The following is a 27,036-nucleotide window of genomic DNA, read 5'->3' on the forward strand; positions in this document are numbered from 1 at the left end:
TGGAATGGCCCCTCTGCTCTCCTGTGGATTTACCCAGGAAGAAGTTACAGCACTGGGAGATGAGGGGGTTGTGGGGGGCTGCTGCTGCTCCTGTAGCCCCTCTCACACTGTGGGAGGTTTGCACGAGGCTGAATGTGAGGGACAGTCCGAGGCAGCTTCCTGCAGATCCCGGGGTCGGAGCTGCCCGCGGGCAGTGCCAGCTGCTCCTGCTGCTGAGTGCTTGGACAGATGCTCCTCCAGCCTGGGATCTGCTCCATCAGGGGATGAGCAAAGCAGCCAGCCAGAGCCTCAGGAAATCTGTCATCCTGGGAGCCGTCGGCAGGACAGAGCTCTCTGGGCACACCAGCACCGGGATCGGGGCTCCAGGGGTCTGGAAGGGGGGATTGGCTTCTCTCCTCAGGGGGTCTGGGGCCTTGGGCAAGGGAAGGAGAACAAGGAATGTGCAGCAGCCACCTGAGGTACATCCCTGCAGGGAAGGAGCCAGTGCTGGGAGCTTCCCAGGGAGGGCATTTTTGGCACAAGTGGCAGTGGAGAGGCCCCGCCGCTGTGCAGGCAGGTGAGAGCACCAGGACAAGTCTGAGCTTTTCATGGCTGGAGGAGAGCAGGGAAGCTCTGCAGGGATGTGGTTATGGAGTGGCCACTCTGCAGCAGGAGGTCCCAGCACAGTCTCAGCTCCCAGAATATCTTCTGTGCTGGTCCCAGTGTGCCCTTGGCACCCTCTGGCACGGCCAGCAGAGGCTGCTGGGTGCTGCTCAGTGAGCTTTGGGGTGGAAGGGTCGGCACCCTGGAGTATCCAGCAAATTCCTCAGTTGTTTTCCCACCAGGAACCAGAGTCAGATCCTTCCTGTGGCACAGCTCCAGGCTGGCACTGCCTTGGTCTGTGACCCGTGGGCAGCATTGGCTCGTTCCCCTTGCCAGAGCCACACTGACCGTGCCCTCCTCTCCTGCCGGGTGCCGCTGACTCGGGATCGGTCCCTGCTTCCTCCTCCACGAGGCTCCGTGGGGGTGGGATTAGAGCCTCTTAGCACAGCCAGCCAGTGGATTTGCCACTGTTTGCCACTAATCCTCTCTTTATTGCATGGGGTGGATTCCACAGCGCTCACAGCGGTGCTGCAGGCGGGGTCTGGGTGCTGGGCCAGCCCTGGGGCTTTGGGATGGGCTTTGGGATGAGCTTGGCTCTGGGGAACCCCTGGGCGTGGTGCATCTGATTGGAACACTGGTGTGTCCTTGGCCTTTAAACAGGTGGCCCAAAATAACGTAGTAAGGTGGGAAAATTCCCAGATTCACAACTAGGAGACAAAATCTGACCCCAACCACAGTGGGGATGTCTCCATCTTGGACATCCCTATCCCAGATTTCTCTGTCTTGGACATCTCCATCGTGGACATTCCTGACTCCCAGGGAATCCATGAATTCCAGAGGAAGCAGGCACTGCTGGGGCACAAAGTGCCACATGGAATGGGACCATCAGAGCACCTTGTTCAAGCACTGGGGTCTGGCTGAGCTGCTGACAGTGGCATCAAGGGGTGGGCTGGAGCCTGCTCCAGTGTCTTCCCATTTCCTGTTGGCTCACTAAGGATCTTTCCCATCTCTATGCTTTTTTGTAGCACCTATTTCCCCTGGATGCAGAGGGATAATTTTCCACGTTGAGCTCACAGGGTTTTATGCAATGTCACCTTGGTTTCTCAGGGTGTCACAACATGCTGAGGCTCAGCCCAGCTCTCCCCACCAGCCCTGCCCCAGGCAGGAGCAGTTCTTGGTGTTTCCACATCTTGCTTCAGACAGCTGGACACTGGCTGAGGGTCACTGCAATGATTTGGGAGGATTTGCTGTTATTTCAGCAGGCTGGGTTGCTGTGGTGCCCTTGTGGGTGCCATGGCTGTCATCGAGGAGATGCCCACACTCCAGACCATGCCTCGCTGCTGCCATCTGACTCTGTGTGATGATATGGGATTCAGGTTGGCTCTGTCCTTTTATTTCCCCTTTGCCTGCTGCTCAGAGTGTTTTTTGGGGAAGGAAGGACAAATTAACCCTCTCTGGGTGCAGTGGCAGATTGTGGCTCTGTATCTCCCCATTCTGAACCCAAATGGCTTCAGCCCCATCCCTGGAAGTGTTCAAGGTTGGACAGGGCTCAGAGCAGCCTAGTGGGAGGTCCCCTTGCCCATGGAGGGGGTAGAAGGAGATGAGCTCCAAGGTCCCTTCCCAGCTAACCCGTGATGCTGTGATTCTCTGGTTTGTGCTGTGTGCAGAGCCAAACAAAGGCCCTTCCCTCGGGGCTGTTGTGCAGCAGCAGCAGCAGCAGCCAGCTGTGTCCCAGGGTTTTGATGACTCCAGGAAGGAAGGGAGCACTTATCTGCCAGGCACTCGAAGGCAGAGCTCTGTCCCTGCTGAGTGGAGTGACGGCTCCTGCTCTGTAATTCACCCAAGAACAGGAGATGATTGAACCCATCTGGTTCTTGAACCCATCTGGCACTTGCCTCCTCTCCTGTCACTCCTGGGCCATGAAGTGCTCCTTGTCCCATCCTTGAGGAGCAGGAGGTGTTGGTCCCACAACAGCAGGCACTTCCCTGCTGGATTTTTCCTGCCCAAAGGTTGGATTTGTGTGGCTGATGCTCTGGGATGCTGGGACAGGTGGGATTGCAGGTGTGAGCCCCTTCCCTCACCTTCCAGCAGCGCTGTGCATGGCACTGGGAATGTTCAGCTGTGCTGGGGCTGCTGCAGGGGTTGTCACCCCTGTGGTGACCCCAGAAATAGTTCCTGGCAGGGTGGGCAGGCCCTGGCTCTGGGTGGGTGCCCAGAGCAGCTGTGGCTGCCCCTGGATCTCTGGAAGTGTTCCAGGATTGGGTTGGACGTGGCTTGGAGCAGCCTGGGACAGTGGAAGGTGTCCCTGCCATGGCAGGGGGATGAGACAAAATGAGCTTTAAGGTCCCTTCCAGCCAAGCCATTCCATGATTCTATGAAGTCTGGCAGGCCTTGCTGTGATCATTTACCCTTTCAGGCTAATTAACCTCATCTCTTTGTTCCTTCCATCCGATTTTGACTGTTTGCTCCACTGAGGAAGCAGAGATCCCCGAGGGTGTGTGACACCACCACCTTGGCAGGACATGGGTGACCTCGGGTGATTGTTTTCCACTGCATGAATAATCCCGGGGCTGTTAACGACGTTCCCATTAGCCAGCAACAAGCTGTGAAATCGGGATATTTGCCGTGACAAATGTGTGAAAGGTGCTAAACGTGCCCTTGGCATCGGCAGCTGCTGGGCACAGGGAGGGATCGCAGAGCTGATGGCACCAAGCGTTGCCTCCTGCTCCCGGCAGGATCTCGATGGCACTTTGCCTCTTCCTCCAGGAATTTGCAGGAGCCTCGATGGTATTTTTCCATTTCTTTTGGCCACCTTGGCTGTGCCTCCCTGTCTTGGCTGGGATTTACAGTTCCATTGGCCAGTGCTGGATTGGGACCTGCCACAACTTTTTCCAGCCATGGAGAGGAGGAGGAACTGCCTCTGTCCCTCCTGCCCCATGGTTGCACTGGGGTTTCCTGGGATCAGGGACTGCACAGGGATGGAGCTTGCTTTTATCTCTGATCACTGGTGACCTGTCAGCCTGGCTGCTGCTCTCCAGCCCCGTCTGTGCTGTGATGATGCTGAGGCAGAACAGCCTTCAGAACTTTAGGATTTGAAATCCAGGTCATGTTCTGTCACCTCCTGTACCTGCTGCCCCTCTGCGAGTGGGAGGCAGCAGTTTGGATGCTGTGAAGGATAAACCCAGTCTCCTGATGGGGTGAGAAGCATGTGGGGATGGACACAGCATCCTGTGCCCTTTCCTCTTCTCTGCTGTTGCAGAACAACTCTGAGGACTGTGAGTGCTTCTGTCAGAGAGATCTGTACGTGGTATCAGCTCTCCCCTAGTGCAGTAAGGAAGTTCACTGGGGAGGGAGGAATTCCTGCCTGGAACAACAGCACAACGCTCCTCAGTCTGGACTCCAAGCCTAACATCTTTATTTAGATATAAAGAGAGTTAAGTTGCTTAAAAAGAGAATGTGGATCCTGGGGGAGCTTTGAGAAGGCTGGGGCCTCCCAAGGCTGTACCTTCATGGCCTCGACTCCTCAGCCCCACAGCTCACTGGGGAATCACTTTGCCTGCACTTCCATCCTTCAGTCTGGCCTCTGTGCCCTCCTTTGGGTGCATTCCTCAAGGAGCCCTCCCTGCTGTCCTGTGTCCCTGTGCCAGCCTCGTGTGGGTTTGTGGCTGGGTCTTGCTTACAGCCCCGAGCAAGTTCAGCTGGAACTAAATTTAGCCACCTCTCCATGAGAATTTCATAAGCTGGATTGTGAGGTGTTGCTCCTGCTCAGTGGCTGGGATTGTTTGTACCTTGGGAACACCAAGGCAGGGGATTAATGCTGGGAATGAGTGATGAGCTGGGATATTCGTGTCTGAGCTCCTCATCCCAGTGCCCTGCAGCCCTTGTTCCATACAGGGATGAGTTTTGGCTCAGGACTGAGCTCAGTTGACAGAGACTGAAAAAAAATATCCCCTGATCCCTGTTTGGTGGTGCTCCCACCCTCAGTGAGCATCCCTGTGGAATTGGCACTGTCTGGCTGTAGGGGGTGTAAACCCAAATTAATCACTTTAATTTGCTTGGCTGCTGGTGGCAGCAGCGGGGGCTGAGTTTGGCAGATCCCTCTTGCAGGATATTCTCCCCTCTCCCCCCTGGCATCACTTCTCTCCCAAGCAGCAAACATGATCCTTGTTTGGTTATCCAGATCCTTTCATCCAGGTTTGGATCAAGCCATTGTCTGAATTACAGAGGAGGAGGCTGCAGAGAGGGGCCCCTACAGCCTTTCAAAACCAGGGTCCCAGCTCCTAAATCCACATGGACACCATTGTGGGGTGCAGCATGGACCGTGCATTGTCCTGACCTGCTCCATGGAAGCTCCACAGCCTGTGGTGGGATCTGTGGCCTCATGAGGACCATCCTGCTCCTTCCCCAAACCTCCCCACACTCTGCAGTGCTGACAACCATTTCCATCACTTGGATTTTTTTATATGGCTGTAAATGAAGCCCAGTGGTGCAGGTTTCCCTTTGGGATACAGCATGGAGTCCTCCTTGAAGCTTTGGGATGGGAGATTCTGAGGTGTAACATGCTCTTATTCACTAGTATGTTGATTCCCATCAGCTACTGGAGCAAGTTCTCCTCCCAGCCCTGCCTCCCCGTGGCTCCTCCATAATTACCTCCTTTCCCCCTAATTCCCTGTTCCAGCCTGTGGTTAATTGTAGTAGGATAATTACAGGTGATCTCGTTTTAAAGCGCTCAGCCCTGAGCCTGGAGCAGCCGGCAGTTCCCACCCTCGGTGCCAAACTGGGCATTCCTGTGCCTGCTGCCTGTGGAGCTGGACCTTTGGAGCAGATAATGAGCTTTGCTGGGATGGGAAGGTCATGGCCATATCCCATTATTTGCTCTGGTTTCATCCTCTTAGCCCAGTGCATCTGTGGGACACACAGAGCTGGTGGCTGGCCCGGGATGGTGTCACTGGGAAGGGCCAGGGCAAGGTCCCTGTGGGCTTTGGGCCATGGGTGGCTCCCAGAAGGATTTTGGGGTGGGGAGGAGCTGGATTGTTTGCAGAGGAGGCAGTGAAAACATCACCCAGACAATGTGGGGTCTGGTCTGGCCCTATGAGAGCATCAACCATTCCCCAGCAGCTGCCACGGCCACCACTGCCCCATGTCCCCAAGTGTCACATCCACCTGGCTGTTAAACCTCTGCAGGGATGGGGATCCACCACTGCCCTGGGCAGCTGTGCCAGTGCCTGACCATCCTTTCAGTGAAGAAATGTTCCCAAAATCCACCCTGTCCCTGCCCTGGCCCAGCCTGAGGCCGTTCCCTCTGCTCCTGTCCCTGTTCCCTGGAGCAGAGCCCAACCCCCCGGCTGTCCCCTCCTGGCAGGAGCTGTGCAGAGCCACAAGGGCCCCCCTGAGGCTCCTTTGCTCCAGGCTGAGCCCCTTCCCAGCTCCCTCAGCCCCTTCTGGGGCTCCAGCCCCTTCCCAGCTCCGTTCCCTGGCCTGGCCACGCTCCAGCCCCTCCAGGTCTCTCCTGTCAGGAGGGTCCCAGAGCTGATCCAGAGTTTTGAACACATGTGAGATGGAAGCACAGCCAGGAATCTGGGGGGACAGGACCCTGAGCCCTCCCTGCCTTCAGTGGGCAAAACATCAAAGGGGTGGAGGAGGGGACACATGTAGGGTCTGGTCCCTCCATGTTCCAGGTGTATGTCAAGCAAAACCTTAAAGGAAAAACTTCTTTCCCTGGATAAGTCTCAAATCCTGCTCCTATCCAAGGGAAAGCTTTGGTGAAGAACTGATGAATTGGAGCTTTTCTTGGACAAATCCTGGTAAAATCAGAGCACGTCATGGAAGCTGAAGCCCTGAATCTTCTGCTTGACCAGGAGTTACCTCGATCCTCAGGTGCCACCTGCAGCCCAAATGCTGAGTAACCAAGCCAAGAGCTGGATGAATCATCTGTGGAATCCAAATAGCTGGAGACAGAAAATAAGCAAGTCCTGGGAATGTTGTAGTCTGTCAGACATCCAAAACTCTCTGGATGCCTTTGAATAGGTTTGAGTTTTTCAGCTAGCATTTATCCTCTGGGCTCCCTTGGTATGACAAGGAATTGCACAAGCACAGTTAATTTCCCTTCTCGCTGCCAGCTCCTGGAGAATTTCCATAAAAATGCTGTTTCTCTACTTTGAAACATAAGAAGAAGTTCAGTGTGTCCCATCTGGCAGGGATTTGGGGCGGGAGGAGCAGCCCTGCCTCCGTGCTCAGCTGCACGTGGCGCTGATGGCAAAGGAACTCAGGGTTTCCTCCAAAATAGAAAATAACCTAAAAATAGAGCTGTGAGGGCCTGGCTGTCCTGTGAGGCCATTGTGTGGGATGTGGCAGTGTGGGACAGCCAGCAGTGTCCCCGTGTCCCAGCCCTGGGCGGATGTCCTGCTCCCGGACAGCTCCTGCTGGGAGTGCAGCACAGCTGGGCTGGCTGATGCCAGTCCTGGGGGGCTTTGGGAGGGGGCTTGGTGCCAAGGGGTTCTCCTGCCAGCCTGGGTTGTGGTGTCCCAGCTGTCCCCTGCCTGGTGGCACAGGATGGATGCTGTGTGTACTCCCTGAGCCCTCCTGCCCTGTGCCCTGTGTGTCTGTGGGATCCCCATGGCTGGGGGGTCCCCTGGGCTCGCTGGGGAGGGGAATGGGGGTTCTGGCCATGGTGGATGTGTTGCAGGGACCAGGCCCTGTGCTGTGTCCTGGGCTGTGCAGCTCTGGGGAGGAGCTGGGTATCCTTCCCCTCCCCTTCTGGAGCACAGGGATTGCTGGCTCCTGACTTGAGTAGCCCACAGCAGCTGTGGCTGCCTGAATGTGTCCAAGGCCAGGCTGGGTGGGGCTTGGAGCAACCTGGGCTAGTGGAAGGTGTCCTTGCCCATGGAACTGGATGATCTTTAGGTCCCTTCCAGCTCAAACTGTTCCATGAATCTGTGATCCTCTCCTGTCTGTCCCTTGGCTGTCACCCCAGGGACCACTGTCCCATCCAGCTTCTCCTCATTTGCTGAATTTGGTCATGAAGGTGCCACTCAAGACCTCTGGGCTTGGTTGAGGGCTGTGAGAGCTCGTGAGGAGCACAGCAGGCTCAGGGATGGGGAGGGGACAGGGACAGGGACAGGCTGTGGGCAGGCTCTGGCAGGCCAGGCTGCCATGGCCAGCTGTCCGTGTTGCAGCCACCTCCTTGGGGTGGTGAGCTGTGGATGAGGGCATGGAGCACAGCCCTGGGAGTTGGTAAAACCCTGCTCCAGGGAGAGGAGCAGGAGGGGGTGTTGGGGAGCCAGCCTGGGGTCCATGTGCTGGGACACCTCTGGCTGAGCTGTCCCTGTGTGCTGGGACACCCCTGGCTGAGCCCTGTCGCAGACATCTTTTATGAAAAATGCTTTCCTTAGAATTTTTCCTCCTGAGAAGCTGAGAGGCCTCAAGAACAAAATGTAAACATTGATTATCTGCTGCCATGGAATGCAACAAGTAGATCTTTGATTGGCCCATGTTAGTTGTTTCTAATTAATGGCCAATCACAGCCCAGCTGGGTCAGACAGAGAGTCCGAGCCACAAACCTTTGTTATCATTCTTTCTATTTTATTCTTAGCTAGCCTTCTGATGAAATCCTTTCTTCTATTCTTTTTATATAGTTTTAATATAATATCTATCATAAAATAATAAATCAAACCTTCTGAAACATGGAGTCAGATCCTCATCTCTTCCCTCATTCTGGGACCCCTGTGAACACCATCATAATCCCTGTGTGCTGGGACACTCCTGGCTGAGCTGTCCCCGTGTGTCGCAGACATCTTTCATGAAAAATCCTTTCTTAGGATTTTTCCTTGTGAGAAGCTGCAGTTTCAGCAACCAAAAGTAAACAATGGTTATCTGCTGCTGCAGAATGCAACAGGTAGACCTGTGATTGGTCTCCTGTGGATGTTTGGATTTCCTGACCACTCATAGCAGAGCTGGCTCTTGCTCTGTCTGAGACACAGATCTTTGTTATTCATTCTTGTCTATTCTTAGCTTAGCTAGCTTCTGAAGAAACCTTTTCCTTTCTATTTCTTTTTAGTATAGTCTTAATGTAACATATATCATAAAATAATAAATCAAGCCTTCTGATCATGGAGTCAACATTCTCGTCTCTTCTTCATCCTGAAACCCCTTGTGACCATGGTCACACCTGTGTGCTGGGACACCCCTGGCTGAGCTGTCCCCGTGTGCTGGGACACCCCTGGCTGAGCTGTCCCTGTGTGCTGGGACACCCCTGGCTGAGCTGTCCCCGTGTGCTGGGACACCCCTGGCTGAGCTGTCCCCGTGTGCTGGGACACCCCTGGCTGAGCTGTCCCTGTGTGCTGGGACACCCCTGGCTGAGCTGTCCCTGTGTGCTGGGGGACACCCCTGGCTGAGCTGTCCCTGTGTGCTGGGGGACACCCCTGGCTGAGCTGTCCCTGTGTGCTGGGACACCCCTGGCTGAGCTGTCCCTGTGTGCTGGGGGACACCCCTGGCTGAGCTGTCCCTGTGTGCTGGGACACCCCTGGCTGAGCTGTCCCCGTGTGCTGGGACACCCCTGGCTGAGCTGTCCCTGTGTGCTGGGACACCCCTGGCTGAGCTGTCCCTGTGTGCTGGGACACCTCTGGCTGAGCTGTCCCTGTGTGCTGGGACACCCCTGGCTGAGCTGTCCCCGTGTGCTGGGACACCCCTGGCTGAGCTGTCCCTGTGTGCTGGGACACCCCTGGCTGAGCTGTCCCCATGTGCTGGGACACCCCTGGCTGAGCTGTCCCTTCCTGTGCAGGCCTGCCGTGATTTCCTGGATTTAGCCGAGAGCCACAGCCGGAAATGGCAGCGGCTGCTGCAGCATGAGCGGGAGCAGCGGATCCGCCTGGAGGAGACCATCGAGCAGCTAGCCAAGCAGCACAACAGCTTGGAGCGAGCCTGCCGCGGGGCACCTGGCCTGGCCACGGGCACTGCCAGCAGCGCCAGCGCCACCAAGGGTGAGCAACAGCCTGGGGCTGCGAGAGGGGCTGGCAGGGACAGGGATGCTAGGGGATCCTGGGAGGGGACAGGGATGCTCAGGGATCCCTATATGGGACAGGGCTGTTAGGGGATCCCCAGGATGGGACAGGGATGTTAGGGGACCCTGGGATGGGACAGGGATGTTAGGGGATCTTGGGATGGGACAGGGCTTTTAGGGGATCCTGGAATGGGACAGGGATGTTAGGGGATCTTGGAATGGGACAGGGTTGCTTGGGGACTAGGATGAGACAGGGCTGCTCGGGGGTCCTAGGATGAGACAGGGCTGTTAGGGGTTCCTGGGATGGGACAGGGCTGCTTAGGGATCCTGGCATGCAACACAGCTGCTTGGGGATCCCTGAGATGGGACAGGGCTGTTAGGGGATCCTGAGATGGGTCAGGGATGTTAGGGGATCCTGGGAGGGGACAGGGATGCTCAGGGATCCCTGTATGGGACAGGGCTGTTAGGGGATCCTGGAATGGGACAGGGATGTTAGGGGATCTTGGAATGGGACAGGGATGTTAGGGGACTAGGATGAGACAGGGCTGCTCGGGGTGCTGGGAGGGGACAGGGCTGCTCAGGGGTCCTAGGATGAGACTGGGCTGTTAGGGGATCCTGGGATGGGACAGGGCTGCTTAGGGATCCTGGCATGCAACACAGCTGCTTGGGGATCCCTGAGATGGGACAGGGCTGTTAGGGGATCCTGAAATGGGACAGGGATGTTAGGGGATCCTGGGATGGGGCAGGGATGTTGGGGAATCCTGAAATGGGACAGGGATGTTAGGGGATCCTGGGAGGGGACAAGGATGCTCAGGGACTAGGATGAAACAGGGCTGCTGGGAGTGCTGGGAGGGGACAGGGCTGCTCAGGGGTCCTAGGATGAGACAGGGCTGCTCAGGGGTTCCTGGGATGGGACAGGGCTGCTTAGGGATCCTGGCATGCAACACAGCTGCCTGGGGATCCCTGAAATGGAACAGGACTGTTAGGGATCACTGGGATGGGGCAGGGATGTTGGGGAATCCTGAAATGGGACAGGGCTGTTAGGGGATCCTGAAATGGGACAGGGATGTTAGGGGATCCTAGGAGGGGACAAGGATGCTTGGGGACTAGGATGAGACAGGGCTGCTCAGAGTGCTGAGAGGGGACAGGGCTGCTCAGGGGGTCCTTGGGATGCAACAGGGCTGTTAGGGGATCCTGGGATGGGACAGGGGTGTTAGGGGTTCCTGGGATGGGACAGGGCTGCTTAGGGATCCTGAAATGGGACAGGTCTGTTAGGGGATCCTGGGATGGGGCAGGGCTGTTCAGGGACCCGTGGGATGGGACAGGGCTGTTCAGGGATCCCCAGGATGGGACAGGGCTGTTAGGGGATCCTGAAATGAGACAGGGCTGTTAGGAGATTCCTGGGGTGGGACAGGGCTGTTAGGGGATCCTGGGATGGGACAGGGCTGTTCAGGGATCCCCAGGATGGGACAGGGCTGTTAGGGGATCCTGAGATGGGACAGGGCTGTTAGGGGATTCTGAAATGGGATGGGGCTGTTAGGGATCACTGGGATGGGGCAGGGATGTTGGGGAATCCTGAAATGGGACAGGGCTGTTAGGGGATCCTGGAATGGGACAGGGATGTTAGGGGATCCTAGGAGGGGACAGGGATGTTAGGGGACTAGGATGAGACAGGGCTGCTCGGGGTGCTGGGAGGGGACAGGGCTGCTCAGGGGTCCTGAAATGGGACAGGGATGTTCAGGGACCCATGGGATGGGACAGGGCTGCTCAGGGATCCCCAGGATGGGACAGGGCTGTTAGGGGGTCCCTGGGGTGGGACAGAGCTGTTCAGGGATCCCCAGGATGGATCAGGGCATTCTGCCTGGCTGCTCCCAGCGAGCTGCCAGCAGTAGGAAGGGTGCCCAAGGCAATGCCCTGTATCCCCATGGTATTTTTCTAAATGGTTCCCATTACACCATAATTATTCCTAATTGTCCTTGCTCAGGGACTTGGATGTCCCCAAGATTCAGATGCAGAGAGGGCTGTGTCCCCAGCTCACTCATGCTATTCCAGGCTGTTTTGGGTGCTTTAACCCTTACTGGTGGGCACATCTCTGGGTGCTGGAGGGCAGCCATGGCACTAGGAAAAGGTTCAGGGTCCCCTGGCACTGCTGAGTTGGCTGTGTGGGGTGGCAGTGGAACAACCAGGGCTTGTTTGCAATAAGATCCAACAGCTTTGCAGATTCCTGCCAAATGTCCTTCCCCCAGGGCAGCGTTAGTTACAGCCACAAACACTGCTCATAGTGCCTGATTTTACTTTTAAAGGAATTACAGACCCGAGGGAGAGAGCAGTGGCTGCTGGAGGTGGGGGGGATGTTGGTACCAGGCACTGCCCTCATTCCCCTGTGGCCTCAGGGGAGGTTTAGTTTGGATATTGGGGAATATTTCTTCATGGAAAGGGTTGTTTAGCTGTGTCCCCATCCCTGGGGGGATTTAACAGCTGTGTGGATGTGGCACCTGGGTTGGTGTGGCCTGGGGCTCGATGTCCTCAGAGGGTCCAGCAGCCAAAACAATTCTGAGGGGCAGCTGGGGGAAATGGCTGCAGGGACGGGCACAAATCCACCTGGGGTGGTGACAGAGCTCCTCTGGAGAGCGGGAATGAGGCAGGGAACGGGATTGTCTGGGATGGGGCAGGAGCAGGGAAACTGCCCTGGGAATCGGGCGCCGCAGCCATGGATCTGTCCTGGCACAGCGGAGCGGTGTTTGGGAACGGTGTTTGGGAACGGTGTTTGGGAATGGTGTTTAGGAACGGTGTTTGGGAATGGTGTTTGGGAATGGTGTTTGGTGTTTGGGAACAGTGTTTGGGAATGGTGTTTGGGAATGGTGTTTGGGAATGGTGTTTGGGAATAGTGTTTGGGAACGGTGTTTGGGAATGGTGTTTGGTGTTTGGGAATGGTGTTTGGGAATGGTGTTTGGTGTTTGGGAACAGTGTTTGGGAATGGTGTTTGGGAATGGTGTTTGGGAATGGTGTTTGTGAATAGTGTTTGGGAACGGTGTTTGGGAATGGTGTTTGGGAATGGTGTTTGGGAACAGTGTTTGGGAATGGTGTTTGGGAATGTGGGGCCGGGAACCCTCTCCAGCATTGCCTCAAACACGGGATTTGTTTTTCCTGCTTTAATCCAAACCGGATTTCCCGGCGGACGGGGCGGTGCTGGAGCGGAGCCACACCAGGCGGGGGTTGGGCACGGCCGTGTCACCTCAGGCAGCCTGGGGACATTTTCGGGGCTGCTCCCGAGCACGGCTTTGTGTGCCCGGCTTGGGGAGCAGGGCACAGCCTGGCTTCGAGGAGCTGGAAATCGGTACAGCGTCCTCGGGGTGTGGAGCGGGATGCAGGGGGGGTCAGGCTGTGAGGGGACACGGTGGGGGCTCTGGGGACAGATCCTGCGGTGGCCTCTGTCTCAAAGCCTCTGTGCCAGCAGGGAGTGTGCAGTCTGCCAAAGGAGAGGCCAGTGATGAAGATGAGGAGACCGAGTACTTCGATGCCATGGAGGACGCACCAGCTTTTATCACAGTAACTGCAGACCCCAAGCACCACAGGTACCGCCCCTGTCTGCCCGGGAATGCGGGGAGGGCTGGGAAGAGCCGGTGTTCCTGCAGCAGCCCCTCCCACGGGGTCACTCTGAGGGCATGTCCTCCAGAACCTCCCCAGCCTCTGTCCAGAGGTCCATCCTGTGTCCAGCTGCTCCTGCATTCCTGGAGCGAGGCTGAGGGTGGCTCCCAGCTGTAGTGAAGCAGGTGAGGAAGGGCAGTGTCAGGCAGTGCTGTGGGAGAGCTGAGTCCTCTGCCCCTCAGCTGATGGCAGCAGGGACTTGGAGGGAAATCCCTTGGAGTGTTGGGCAGAGACAGGGAGCTCCTTGCCTTGACAGAACCATGGAATCGTGGGATGGGTAGGGCTGGAAGGAGCCTTAAAGCTCCTCTCATTCCACCCCCCTGTCATGGGCATGGGCACTTTCCACTATTCCAGGTTGCTCCAAGCCCCTCTATCCTGGGCTTGGGCACTGCCAGGGATGGGGCAGTCACAGCCTCTGTGGGCACCCTGTGCCAGCGCCTCCCCACCCTCACAGGGAAGAATTTGTTCCCAGTATCCCATTAAACCCTGCCCTCTGTCTGCTGTCACCTGCTCTTACTCCTCCATGGACACCTGGGCTGGAGGAGCCTGTGGTCTGACCCATGGTCACATCACTGGGCTTGGTGACAAAAGCAGAATCTCTGTGCCCCCAGAGCTGTGGCTGAGAATCCCTTCCTGAGCATCCTGTCTTTAGAATCCCCTCCTAACACCTGTGAACAGCCTCTGTCACCCCAGTTCCTTCCTGGCAGTCCCTGGGGGGGTTCAGGAGATGCTCTGGGGGTGCTGCACAGCCCTGGGTGTTCCCTGCCCTGTGCTCCCCACTGCTGTTCCTCCCCACAGGCGTTCGGGCAGCAACCTGAGCGGGGCCAGCGAGGGCCACCCCGAGGACTGGAACCTGGAGGACAGTGTGAGTGGGCTGGGCAGGGTGGGAAGGGTGGTGCTGCTGGGGTGGAACCAGGGCACAGGGGATGGCTGTGAATGGACCCTGCATCTGGGTCCAGGTGCTCTGTGGTGGTTCCTCTGCGAGTCACAGATGTCAGCAGGCATCAGAGTCCTAAACATTCTCCTGAGGGAAGCAGGAGGGTGTTGGGGGACAGTTGTACCCATATTTCCCTGGAGAACAGGCTTCCAGCAGTGCTCCTCAGGGGTCTCCTGGGCTGTGGTTGCTGTTCTGGGAGATGCTGGATCTGGTTTGGGTCCAGCTTACACCTGAGTTCCTTCTGTTGCTTCTGCAGGTGTTTGAGAGCTCAAATCAAAGCAGCTACAATGAGTCCACGGGCAAAGATCTCCTGCCAAGGAAGAGGAGAAGGACTCGAATTCCTGACAAACCCAACTACAGCCTTAACCTCTGGAGCATCATGAAGAACTGCATTGGCAAGGAGCTCTCCAAGATCCCCATGCCCGTGAGTGTCCCTGGCACCAGAGCTGGCACAGGGGGTGGATTTGGGCAGCTCTTGGCTGTGCAGAGCTTTGGGTTACAGCCCTGGATGGTCCTGCTGATGCTGTGGTGGCACAGCAGCCCCAAGCAGGGACAGGAGATTGTCACCAGGGATTGGATTTTGTGCTGGCAGCTGCTGCATGCTCATCATGGAATTGTGGAATGGTTTGGGTGGAAAGGGAACTTAAAGCCCATCCAGTCTCACCCCCATGAGCAGGGACACCTCTCACTGTCCCAGGCTGCTCCCAGCCCCAGTGTCCAGCCTGGCCTTGGGCACTGCCAGGGATCCAGGGGCAGCCCCAGCTGCTCTGGGCACCTGTGCCAGGGCCTGCCCACCCTGCCAGGGAACAATTCCCAATTCCCAATATCCCATCCATCCCTACCCTCTGGCAGTGGGAGCCATTCCCTGTGTCCTGTCCCTCCATCCCTTGTCCCCAGTCCCTCTGCAGCTCTCCTGGAGCCCCTTTAGGCCCTGGCAGGGGCTCTGAGGTGTCCCTGGAGCCTTCTCCTCTCCAGGTGAGCACCCCCAGCTCTCCCAGCCTGGCTCCAGAGCAGCTCCAGCCCTCAGAGCATCTCTGGTGCCTCCTCTGGACTGGCTCCAGCACATCCTTGCTCCTGGGCAAGCTGGAGCAGAGGGGACATTGCCTGAGTGTCCTCTGCATATCCAGCTGCTGCAGAGGCAGGGAGGGGAGCAGGACATTGTGAATCCATGGGATTCATGAAGGAGGGACCCTGCTGCTGGTGATGTTTTCCCCCCTGTGATCCAGGACAGGACACCAAGGCTCAGCCCCACCTGCACCAACCATGGCAGGGCTGGCTTCCACCCCAGGGGCTCAGAGAGCCTCTTTTTCCTTACAGAGAGCAGCTTTTTGGTGAAGGAGGTGCTGGAGGCAGGTTTTGGGTGCTGCTGGTTCAGTCCTGGGGGCAAAGGCTCCCTGTGATGGCCAGAATGGGTTTGCTGGGGTGTGTGTGGAACAGCCCCCACATGGGCTGCACAGAGCCATATCCATGGTCCATCCTCTGCTGGGTAAAGAGCAGAGGGAGCACATTCCAGGGGCTGGGATGCTGGATTAGTTGTGCTCTGTCTCTTCAAACAGAGCCTGAGTGAGAGCTCAGAGCTCTGCCTGAGAGTGATGAGCTGTCTCTTCCTTGTGCTATTTCCAGCTGGGATGGACAGCCCAGCACCATCCAGTTCTGCAGCAGCAGCAGATCAGGGTGTGATGGGCACAGGAATAAGCTCAGGATGTGAAACCCCAACAGCTGCTGGTGCCTGGAGAGAGAATTTTATACTTCTCCTATCAATCAAATCATCCTGGGAGCTGCTTGAGTCCAAACCTGAGGGCAGAGTGGAAGGGAGGAGGTTTAGATTAAATACAAGAAAAAATTGTTCCCCATGAGGGTCTGAGGCCCTGGCACAGGTGCCCAGAGCAGCTGGGGCTGCCCCTGGATCCCTGGCAGTGCCCAAGGCCAGGCTGGACATTGGGGCTGGGAGCAGCCTGGGACAGTGGGAGGTGTCCCTGCCATGGCAGGGGTGGCACTGGATGGGCTTTAAGGTCCCTTCCAGCCCAAACCATTCTGGGATTCTGTGAAATCTTGAAGGATCCCACAGTCTTTATGAAATGAGAAGGAAGATCCTGCCAGAGATGCACCAGGATCCACCCCACAAGCTCAGCTGCATGTGGACATTCTTTGAGGAGATTCCTGATTAATTAAAGCATTTTTGAGGTTCTCTGAGGTCTTCTGAGACCCATCCCCTTCCTGGGGATGTGATGCACTGACAAACCCCTTGTGCAAACAGCTCCTTGATTCTCCTTCTGAATGAACAAACCTGCAGCACTGAAAAGGAGAAAAACAGTTGCAGGAATTTGGGTGGATTCATCTTCTTCCCCCATGAAAGGCTTTTGCTCCCTGTTGCCTGAGCAGAGCTGAGGATGCAGCTGGTGGCTTTGTTCTCTGCATCTCTCCCAAGAATTATCCCAAGTGATTTGCTCTTTATGTGGATTTGATGCTGCTCTTTCTCCCCAGCTCCCTCTTTCTCTGATGCTGTAAGATCCCTGCCACTTGCAGGCTAAATCCCTGAGTGGAAAATCTAAAAAAAGCTAAATCCTGGAATCTGGAGTTTGTTTTTTCTACTATGAAATATTTAACTTGGCTTACAGAAGTGGTTCTTCAGCCATCTGCTCCTCTTAAAATATATTTCTTTGTTTTGAGATGAAACTAAGAAGGCAGAAGACCTTTTGGCGCTCTGTCTTGCTTTCAATTATTTTTTAATTTCAGTATTTTCAGAGTGAAAAATAGAGGTGTTGGAGTCCCAGGAGCATGGAGACCCCAAAATGGGGCTTTTCCAGGTTTTCTGGGCAGCTGGGTCCCCTGGCACACAGGGATGGAGGTGATGAGGGCAGGCTGGGGAGCAGCACATCCCTGTGCTGTGGCCAGAGGGATGCTGCCTGGGAGGGGGCTGATCTCACTGTTGAGGCTCGTTTTGGGGTCAGGGTGATAACCTGGGCTGATCCCTGATCATCCCACAGGGCTCTTGGCTCCCCCACACCCCGAACCTTGGCACTGCCTGGCACAGATCAGGGAGCAGAGCACATATTCCCTTCCCTTTGGGCTTGGAGGTGCCTCTTGGGGATCTCTCCTGCTTTCTTAACCCCACCCTGTTCCCCTGCAGGTGAACTTCAACGAGCCCCTGTCCATGCTGCAGCGGCTCACGGAGGACCTGGAGTACCACGAGCTGCTGGACAAGGCAGTGAAGTGTGAGAGCTCCACAGAGCAGATGTGCTTTGTGGCCGCCTTCTCCGTGTCCTCCTACTCCACCACCGTCCACCGCACTGCAAAGCCATTCAACCCCCTGCTGGGGGAGACCTTCGAGCTGGACCGCCTGGAGGAGCTGGGCTTCCGCTCCCTCTGCGAGCAGGTGAGCCCTGGGGCTGCTCCTGCTGCTGCCGTCCCGCTGGGGGCACCTCCCCGAGCCTTCCCTGGGCTCTTCTCCCAGAAATGGGCGGGGGACATGGTGGTGGTGGTGGAGTCCCCACCCCTGGGTGTCCAAGGAAGGACTGGATGTGGCACTCGGTGCTCTGGGCTGGGTGACAAGGTAGGGATGGGTCACAGGTTTGGCTGGATTGGCTTGGCCCTTTGTCCCCAGGTTTGGAGCAGTTGCTGCAGTGGTGCCAGGCTCTGCCACCAGCTCCTTGTAGGACACCCAGGGGTGGACAAAGCCCTCCCTACCCAAACTTGTCAGACACATGTGGAGCGCTGGCTTGAGGCAGGATGGCACCTCCTGTCCCATCCTATCCCATCCCATGGATCCCATCCCATCCCATGGATCCCATCCCATGGATCCCATCCCATCCCATCCCATCCCATCCCATCCTATCCCATCCCATCCCATCCCATCCCATGGATCCCATCCCATGGATCCCATCCCATCCCATCCTATCCCATCCCATCCCATCCCATGGATCCCATCCCATCCCATCCCATCCCATCCCATCCCATCCTATCCCATCCCACCTGGCCATGCTGAACAGGCTCTGTGAGGTCTCCTGGAAGTGTCACCCAAGGAGGGTCCTGCACTAGATAATCCCCACAATTCCTGGGTCTGCTGTCCCTCCCCAGCCCCAGCGCTGTGGGCCCAATGTCACCCAGCTCTGCGTGTCCCCAGATGGCCCATCCCAGCCTGGGAGCCATGCCAGTGCCCTGGCTGCAGTGAGGTGGGACACTGCCAGCCACAACCTGAGCCCTCCTGCCTGCCAGGGTCAGAGGTGGCCTCAAGCCTCAGCCACCCCAGCACAGTGTCACAGAGCTGTCACAGAGCTCAGGTTCTCCCAGCTCAGCAGTGTCACACCTTCACCTCCCCTTGCCTGGCAGCACTTCCTGGCCTGTCACCTGGTTTAGCCTGGAAGGGGTGGATCCATCCCTTGGCCAGCTGTCACCCTCACCTTCCTGGGGTACAGCTGGAAGTCCTGGGTAGATTTCTCAGCCTCATCCCAGCTGCAGTGCCAAGCCCAGGGCTACCTGTCCCCCCTGGGTACCTCTGACCACATCTCTCCCAGTCCTGCCTGTCCAGTACTGCTGTACACTGCATCATTCCCAAACTTTCATCATCCCTGTTCTCATTCTTTCACCCCCTTTTTCACCACACTCCTTCCTCCATCCCTGTTCCCTCCCAAATAAATAACCTGCCTGGAATTGCTTTCTCTGGCTGGTCCCAGTTTTCCTGTGTTTGTACCCAGATTTGATATTCCTGACCAATTCCAGCCTCCTTTCCCACTGCTCTGAATTTTCCTTGGTGCTGCCTGTGCTGCTCAGCCTGCCAACGTGCCCAGCCAAGCAGTGATAATCCAGTGCCTGAAATCCAGTTATCCAAATAGGATTTCCTGCTGCTGGTGCCTGGATTTAATGGCGAGGCCCTGGCCCTGCCCGTGTGTGTAATCCTGAGCTCAGGGCGCTCAGCCTGTAATTACAGCAGGGAAATCATCCCAGAGCTCTGGGGATCCATGGGTGCCTGTGCCAGGCTGTGCCACCAGCTGAGAGCCTGCTGAGGACAGGTCCCTCTGCCTGGGATATTCCTGCTCCTGCCTTGGGTTTGGGCAGCTTTTTTTCCAGGGCAGGGCCATGTGAGCACCACCTCTAACAAGTCACTCTCAGGATTTAGGGTGCTGTGTCCACTTTTCCAGCCTGGTGTGTGTGTGAGGGAGAAGCCAAAGTCTTGCTGTGTGTTCTGGACCAGTTGTGGGCCTGTGTCCTCTGGGATTTCCCAGGTGCTGTTCCAGTAGGATTACTGGGGTGCCAGCACATCCATGTTTCTCAGCCAGGATCCCAGGAGAGCAGGGCCCTGTCCTGGGCTCAGGGAACAACAGCATCTCACAGCAATGGTTGCTCAAGTGAAGATCTCATGAATCATGCTTTGAAATGAGCCTGAGCCAATCCTGGCAGGATCCTGGTGTGTCTCCCATTGCTGCCAGGGCACTGCTGGGGGTGCCTCTGCTGCCCAGGAGGGGATTGTGGTGTGCAGGGGCACCCTTAGTGCCAAAGCTGATGTGCTGCCCAGGGCCTGGAGCATCCTTAGTGCTGGGCTGGTGTGGGGCTGTCCCTCTCTGAGCACTCAGCTGGGCTCTGTGTCCTCATGGGCTGTGTGTCCTGTCCCCAGGTGAGCCACCACCCCCCAGCGGCCGCCCACCACGTGTACTCCAGGCGAGGGTGGACGCTGTGGCAGGAGATCACCATCGCCAGCAAGTTCAGGGGCAAATACCTCTCCATCATGCCACTGGGTAGGTGATGGGTCCTGCAGTTCCCTGGCACTGACTGGCCTTGCACTGCTCATGCAAAACCCAGCAGTTAAAGAAACTGCTGCCTTTGCCTTGAGCAATTCCTTGGGTTCCCCTGGGGCTCCGAGAATCCCCTGGCTCACCTGGGACTTTGGGAGTTCCCTGGGCTCACCTGGGGCTCACTGGGTTCTGCCCCAGGCAGTTAAGGAGCCCAGGTTTGTGCTCCTGATCCAATGATCCAACAATAACATGTCTGCCCTGGAAGTGGAAATGATGCCAGCTGCAAAGGCTCCTTTGCTTTGGAAATACCCTGCTTGCCCAGGAAGTGATTTCTTCTTCCATGATATTTAGAGTTAACTTGCTGCGTTTTAACTCTCTCCCTGCCAGTCAAGTACAATAAACTGCCTCCTTCCAGCATTTTATTTTCCTTTTGCCTGTCCCAGGGCTGGGCAGCATTCCCAGAGTGGTGCCAGTGCCTGAATCAACCAGGCAGCACATTTGTGACCTGCTTTAAAAGTGAGGGCTTTTGGCAGAGGGCAGAGGGCCTGGCAGGAGGTGTCCCTCCCTTTCTGGAGCAGACTAAGGGGGGGCTGAACCCAGAGCCAGACCTGGTTGGGGGATGCAGGGAGAGGGATGGCCCTGGGGATGAGCACAGTGCTGGGGTGGTGGTGGTGGGCTCTGGGGAACACCTGCCCCTGCTGAGCTCAGATCATTCCTGTCTCCACAGGCGCCATCCACCTGGAGTTCCACTCCAGTGGGAACCACTATGTGTGGAGGAAAGTCACCTCCACAGTGCACAACATCATCGTGGGCAAGCTCTGGATCGACCAGGTGGGTGAGGACACAGTTCTGCCTGGCCCTGGGGGGCTGGAGGAGCATTGGGCACGTGCTCCTGCCACGATGGGAAGCTGTGCTTCCCTGCAGGGGTGGGAGAGGCTTCCTGGAGCCTTCGCTGCCTCTGCCCGAGGCCAGCAGGTGCTGGGGGTGGATGGAGTGGGGGGCAGCCACTGGTGCTGCTGTGCCCAGTGGGGAATTGGTACCTGCACTGCAACTAACACCTCCTCTGTCTCTCCCTGCTGTGGTTCTGTGTCTTTTATCCAGTCTGGTGAAATAGAGATTGTTAACCATAAGTCCAAAGATAAATGCCAGCTGAAATTTACCCCCTACAGCTACTTCTCCAGGGATGTTCCCCGCAAGGTGAGTATCCAGCAGGGACCCTGCTCCTTCAGGGGTCACTCCTGAGGCTCCCAGTGCCACTGGGATGAGCCCCAGCATGGGGCTGAGGGGCTGGCCAAGCACCTCTAACATGGGTCACCAGGGAGGGCTGGGTGGCACCTCCATGTCCCATGGTTTGGCTCTGATGTGCTGGAGCTGCAGCACTGAGACTGGGAGGGGTTTGGTGGGTTGGACACCCACCTGCGAGGTCAGGGATGTCCAGGAGACACAGCACCACATCCAGCTGGGCACCTGGAGGCTGTGGTGTCCCCCTGGGCATTCCCACATGCCACAGAGCCGTGTCCCCCTGCCAGGTGACGGGGGTGGTCAGTGATGCCGATGGCAAAGCCCACTACGTCATGTCTGGCACGTGGGATGAGAAGATGGAGTGCTCCAAGATCCTGCACAGCAGCCATGGCAGCACCAGCACCGAGGGCAAGCAGAAAACTGTCTACCAGACACTGTCCCCAAAGGTCCTGTGGAGGAAGTACCCGCTCCCGTGAGTCCCTGGGGGTGGGATGGACAGCAGGGCTGGGAGGGGATGGGATCTGCCAGGGCCTTGTGGAATGGGAGGCTCATGTGCCCAGGCCTGAGGACAGGTGGCACTTGTGGGGCTGAGTGGCTTTTCCTGAGGTGGATGCCTGGAAGGGGAGGGTGGCTTTGGGGACTCCTGTGGGTGAGTTTGGGGTATTTGTGGGGCAGTAGGCTTTGGCAGGGAGGGCTCTTGGCTGCTTTGCCTTGCTGGTCATTGTGTCCTTGGCCATCGTGTCCCACCAGTCACTTTGTCCCCCTGGAGACCAGTCCTCCCTTGGCCCTTGTGACCATGGCAAGGCTCAAATCAGTCTCTGAGCCCTGGGAGCACCAACAGTCCCTGTTTTGGGGATTTTCTGTTGGGATGGACTCCACCACTGCCCTGGGCAGCTTGTTCCAATGCCTGACCACCCCTTCCAGGAAGGAATTTTCCCTAACATCCAATCTAAAACTGCTGTGGTGCAACATGAGGCCATTTCCTCTCATCCCATCCCTGTTCCCTGGGAGCAGAGCCTGACCCCCCTGGATGTCCCCTCCTGTCAGGGAGTTGTGCAGAGCCAGAGCCATCACACACTTGTCAGCAGCTCAGTCCCTTTTCCAGCCACATGCATCCCATGGGAAACATTCCATGCTGCCCCAATTCCTAAAGAGCCAAGCTGGATTTATCCACAGGGAGGTTTTATTGAGGGACTGAGGCTTTTAGGAGAAGAATTTGTTGGGAAAATTCTTGGGAAAATACAGCCTTGTGGCTGTAGGCAGACTGGGGTGACTGTGCAGCTCAGAAGGGCCCCCCTGAGGCTCCTTTGCTCCAGGCTGAGCCCCTTCCCAGCTCCCTCAGCCTCTCCTGGGGCTCCAGCCCCTTCCCAGCTCCGTTCCCTGGCCTGGCCACGCTCCAGCCCCTCCAGGTCTCTCCTGTCAGGAGGGTCCCAGAGCTGATCCAGGGTTTTGAACACATGTGAGATGGAAGCACAGCCAGGAATCTGGGGGGACAGGACCCTGAGCCCTCCCTGCCTTCAGTGGGAAAAGCATCAAAGGGGTGGAGGAGGGGACACATGTAGGGTCTGGTCCCTCCATGTTCCAGGTGTATGTCTCAAAGCCCCCTTAGAGCATCAAGTCCAAATGTTCCCCTGGACTGCCAAGGCCACCACTGCCCCCTGTCCCCAGGTGCCACATCCACACAGCTGTTAAATCCCTGCAGGGGTGGGAACTCTCCCACTGCCCTGGGCAGCTGTGCCAGTGCCTGACCATCCTTTCAGTCATTAGAAATGTTCCCTAAGATCAACCCTGCCCCTGCCCTGGCCCAGCCTGAGGCCGTTCCCTCTGCTCCTGTCCCTGTTCCCTGGGAGCACAGCCTGACCCCCCCGGCTGTCCCCTCCTGGCAGGAGCTGTGCAGAGCCACAAGGGCCCCCCTGAGGCTCCTTTGCTCCAGGCTGAGCCCCTTCCCAGCTCCCTCAGCCTCTGCTGGGGCTCCAGCCCCTTCCCAGCTCCGTTCCCTGGCCTGGCCACGCTCCAGCCCCTCCAGGTCTCTCCTGTCAGGAGGGTCCCAGAGCTGCCCCAGCACAGCAGGAGTGGATCAGTGGGGCTGTGGGGCTGTGCCTGAGGCATTCCCCAGCCCCCACGCTGAGCAGGCTCTCTGCCATTCTCAGGGACAATGCTGAGAACATGTATTTCTTCTCGGAGCTGGCGCTGACGCTGAACGAGCCCGAGGAGCGCGTGGCGCCCACGGACAGCCGGCTGCGCCCCGACCAGCGGCTGATGGAGAGCGGCCGCTGGGACGAGGCCAACGTGGAGAAGCAGAGGCTGGAGGAGAAGCAGAGAGCCGTGCGCCGGCGCAGGGAGGCTGAGGCTGTGGAGGCCATGGAGGAAGGTGAGGAGGTGCTTGGGGATGGCTCAGGGTGCAGGACTGTGCTGCTGGTGGTTATGGGGGACACACCCTGCCAGGGGAGGGCAGCTCTGGGGAACCCTTATGGGCGGGTTTGGGGTGCTTGTGGGGCCTGGTTGAGTTTTTGGGGTAGTGGGCTCTGGTAGGGAGGGCTCTTGGCTGCTTTGCCTTGCTGGTCATCATGTCCCAGCCCATCCTGTCCCACCAGTCATTTTGTCCCCCTGGAGACCAGTCTTCCCTTGACCATCGTGACCAGGGCAGGGCTGGGCTCAAATCAGTCCCTGAGCTCTGAGAGCACCAGCAGCCAGTCCCTGCTCTTCTGGGAGCTGTGGGATTGCAAGGTTGCAGGTGCAGAAGCCCCCCTGACCCCCGTTCTGCCCGGCCAGGGAAGGACTACGAGGGGTACCTGCCGCTGTGGTTCGAGCGCAAGGTGGACGCCGTCACTGGGGAGCTGATCTGCGTCTACAAGGGCGGCTACTGGGAGGCCAAGGACAAGCAGGACTGGAGCGTGTGCCCCGACATCTTCTGAGCCCCCCCGAGCTCGGGGGCCACCCCTGGGACACTGGCACAGCCCGAGGGACAGCGAGGACACGCCGGCAGCGTCCCGCCGGGCCCACAGAGTCAATACATGCAGAGATCCAAACAGGGATTCCAAACCTATTTTTTTATGCACTAATAAATAGCATCTTTTTTTTCTTTTTTTTTTTTTTTTTTAAACGATGGATTTTCCAGCGACTGCTTAGGAGTGAGGACACGTGGAGCTGGGTTGGGTTTAGGATGCTCATTGCTGTCAGGAGTTGCTGCCTATATCCTCCAGCGCCTTGGCTTCAGTGGCCGAGACGTCGACTTCCAAAGATGCCCGGGGTGTGGGAATGCTGTGCTTGTGTGAGCTCTTCTCTTTGCCATTTTTTTTCTTCTTTTGGGACCCCATTTCTGTGTGGACTTCATGGAATTATTTTTTAAAAAAAAACAAATCCTGCTCCTGGTTCAGGTTTCCTTCAAAGACGGACACGAACAACTCTGCTTGGAAAACTGTCCCCAGGAGCTGTGGCACTTGATCCCAGAAGCTCTTGGTGGTTCCACAGTGCCCAGTCATCCCAGTAACACCAAGTAGGATATTTCAGCTGGTGACTTTGGGGTTTTTGACCTGGTTTTTGTTTTTTTCAAGAGCGTTGGAGGTGCTTCCCTACAGTCTGAAGTGTTCAGGCAAAGCTTGGGCCTGTCTTTATCGTGTGGGAGTGGTTTGAGTGAGGTTTGCTTTGGTTTTCCTGCAACTACATCTGAAGGGGGAAATGGCCCCAGCGAGGCTGGGAACACCAGGCTGATGCAGTGAAGAGTTTTTGTCCCAGTGATGCTCCTGGCTCCGTGTCCCTGCTCTGTGTCCCTGCACACAGGGGCTGGATCTCAATTCCAGCTTTTCCATCGGTGTCTCCCTGCTGAGCTGTGCCTGAGGCTGGGTGGGAGGGGAGGGAAGAGGTGCCCTGGGGAGAGGAGGGGAGAGATGCTGTGGTGCTGCTGGGATGGAGCCTTGGTCCTGCATCTCCCACCCCGTTCAGCCAGCCAGGCCTGGCCACAGGCTGAGGCTGGAGGGTCCCTGCACCCCAGTACCCGCTCCCAACTCCTGTTCCTCCCCTCCCTCATCCTGGGCTCTCCCTGCAGCAGCTCCAGTTTGTCAGGGCAGGGAGCCCCTCGTCCCCCTCAGCCCTGCCAGGTGCCATCACCCTGCCTGGCCCTGGACGCACCGGGAGGAGCGGAGCGAGCACTGCTGGGGACAGGTGAGGACTGGGAGCACCGAGGGGAACAGGAGGTGGTGGCATCCCGGAGATGGGATCTGCTGGGCCAGGAGCACCTGGAGACCTGCACTGGCCCTGCTGGATCCCATTTTTGCTGTCTCCTTCTCTGGCTCTCCATCATATCACACTGACGCTGCCTCCGGGGCCGCCCCGAGCCGGCCGTCACACCCACGTGAAGTTAATTAGCAATAACGAACCTTGAGGCAATGGTAACTGGAATATCCAGGCTTGCACATGGGACACTTATGCAATCAGGTTCCTCATCCATCAGTCTCCTCCTGATCAGCTTCCAGCACTTCCATCCCTGTGATCCCCACAGTGTACAGTCCCCACGGCCCTGATGGCGTCACCGTGCTGCGGGGCAGCCCCCACTGCTCTCAGTGCACCCTTTAATCTTATTTATTTGCTTCTAATTTATACATATATATATATAAATATATATAAAATTATTTTGCTTAAATTTCTATGGTACACAAAAGATGAAAAATGATGAAGACAGAAGTGTCTGTCTGAGTTTTTACAGCACGAGTACGATTCCCCTCGGCTCGTCCCCGAGCTCGGGTGGTGGTGATGGATTCCCATGGCAGGGAAGCAACGGTTTGCTCCAAAGCTGGATCCTGTAGCATGGAAAAGGTGTTCCAGAGACATTCCCATCTGGAAATGATGTGTTTGGGGTTTGTGGCACTAGGAATTCCCGGCAGTGGGATGCTCCAGGCTGCTTCCCAGTGTCCCGAGAGTTGCAGCAGCTGCTCCAGGATGTTCACTCCTTCCTGGAGCTTTGCCCCGGCTCGGGAAAGCTGATCTTAAATGCTCCAGCCTGGGATTTGGCCTGTGAGAGCTGCCCCAGGTGTCCTGGCCCCGGCTGTGCTGCCTGGCAGAGGGAGGGTGCTCCCCGCTGGTCCCTGGTGCCGCTGCCCTGGCCCGTGGCAGCACCGGAGTGTCCCGCGGGGTTTGTGCCCTCGGGCCGGGCTCTAGGAGGGGTGAGATGGAGCTTTCAGAATGCCTTATTTGCCTTTTTGCTGTGTCAATGCAAGTGTCACCCGGGAGCTTGGAGCAGGGAGGAGCTCCAGCACAGGCTGTTCCCGGCTGGATTGGGCTGTTCCCGGGCGGAGCAGAGCAGGGAGTGGGATGTGCTGGGCTCTGGGGCCCCGAGGGGTCCCCTCTGCTGAGCCCCCATCGCCCCCTCCATCTGGGAACCCCCATCACAGACCCTGCACAGCTCCACGGAGCCTGGGGGAGCACGAGGAGCAACCCCAACCCAGAAATCCCCCGGATTTTAGGCTAATGGAAAAAATTGCTCCATCTTCCAGAGATCATCTTATCAGCAGCACTTAACCAGAGCACCATCTCCTGGTCCTTCTGTTCCTCCTCGAGGATTTTAATGTCATTCCACTGTAAATGCTGTTGAATGTATTTTCTTTTTGAACAATAATATATTGTGAGTGATCCCTCTTCTCCTACACGGAAATAAAACTTGGATTTGGGAGTTTTAAAGGCCGTGGTGCTGAGATGGTCACTGGCTCCCCAGGGCTGCAGGTCCTGGAGGAGCTCTGGGAGTGAGAGGGGACATGGACACGGGGTGGGGGACGGGGAGGTGGCACAGGAAGGAGAAGATCCAGGGAATGCTGCTCAAAGGACATGGAGATCCAGGGAAGTGGTGGTTCAGGGAAGGAGAAGGATCTGGGGGAGAAGGTGCCAAGGGGAGGAGATGGTGCACAGAG

General features: G+C 57.1%; 1 protein-coding gene across 7 annotated transcripts in view; it reads left to right on the forward strand.

Moving 5' to 3' along the window:
• Positions 1-26,809, forward strand: part of OSBP2 (oxysterol binding protein 2) — a 100,949-nt gene extending 74,140 nt beyond the window's left edge. For 5 of the 7 annotated variants that reach the window (XM_071445786.1, XM_071445788.1, XM_071445789.1 and 2 more), the window contains 11 exons: positions 9,362-9,560; positions 13,035-13,155; positions 14,027-14,093; positions 14,422-14,589; positions 17,296-17,541; positions 19,777-19,897; positions 20,622-20,725; positions 20,996-21,091; positions 21,424-21,608; positions 23,287-23,507; positions 23,909-26,809. In XM_071445786.1, coding sequence (XP_071301887.1) covers positions 9,362-9,560; positions 13,035-13,155; positions 14,027-14,093; positions 14,422-14,589; positions 17,296-17,541; positions 19,777-19,897; positions 20,622-20,725; positions 20,996-21,091; positions 21,424-21,608; positions 23,287-23,507; positions 23,909-24,051 — 1,671 coding nt within the window. In that variant the 3' untranslated portion in view covers positions 24,052-26,809. The remainder of the gene's footprint in view (positions 1-9,361; positions 9,561-13,034; positions 13,156-14,026; positions 14,094-14,421; positions 14,590-17,295; positions 17,542-19,776; positions 19,898-20,621; positions 20,726-20,995; positions 21,092-21,423; positions 21,609-23,286; positions 23,508-23,908) is intronic. The other 2 variants (XM_071445787.1, XM_071445794.1) reach the window with 1 other exon arrangement.
• Positions 26,810-27,036: the final 227 nt, after the last annotated feature.

This window comes from Agelaius tricolor, unplaced genomic scaffold (assembly GCF_023055355.1).
Source record: "Agelaius tricolor isolate 1412-34295 unplaced genomic scaffold, bAgeTri1.0.p SCAF_20, whole genome shotgun sequence".
Classification (NCBI taxonomy): domain Eukaryota; kingdom Metazoa; phylum Chordata; class Aves; order Passeriformes; family Icteridae; genus Agelaius; species Agelaius tricolor.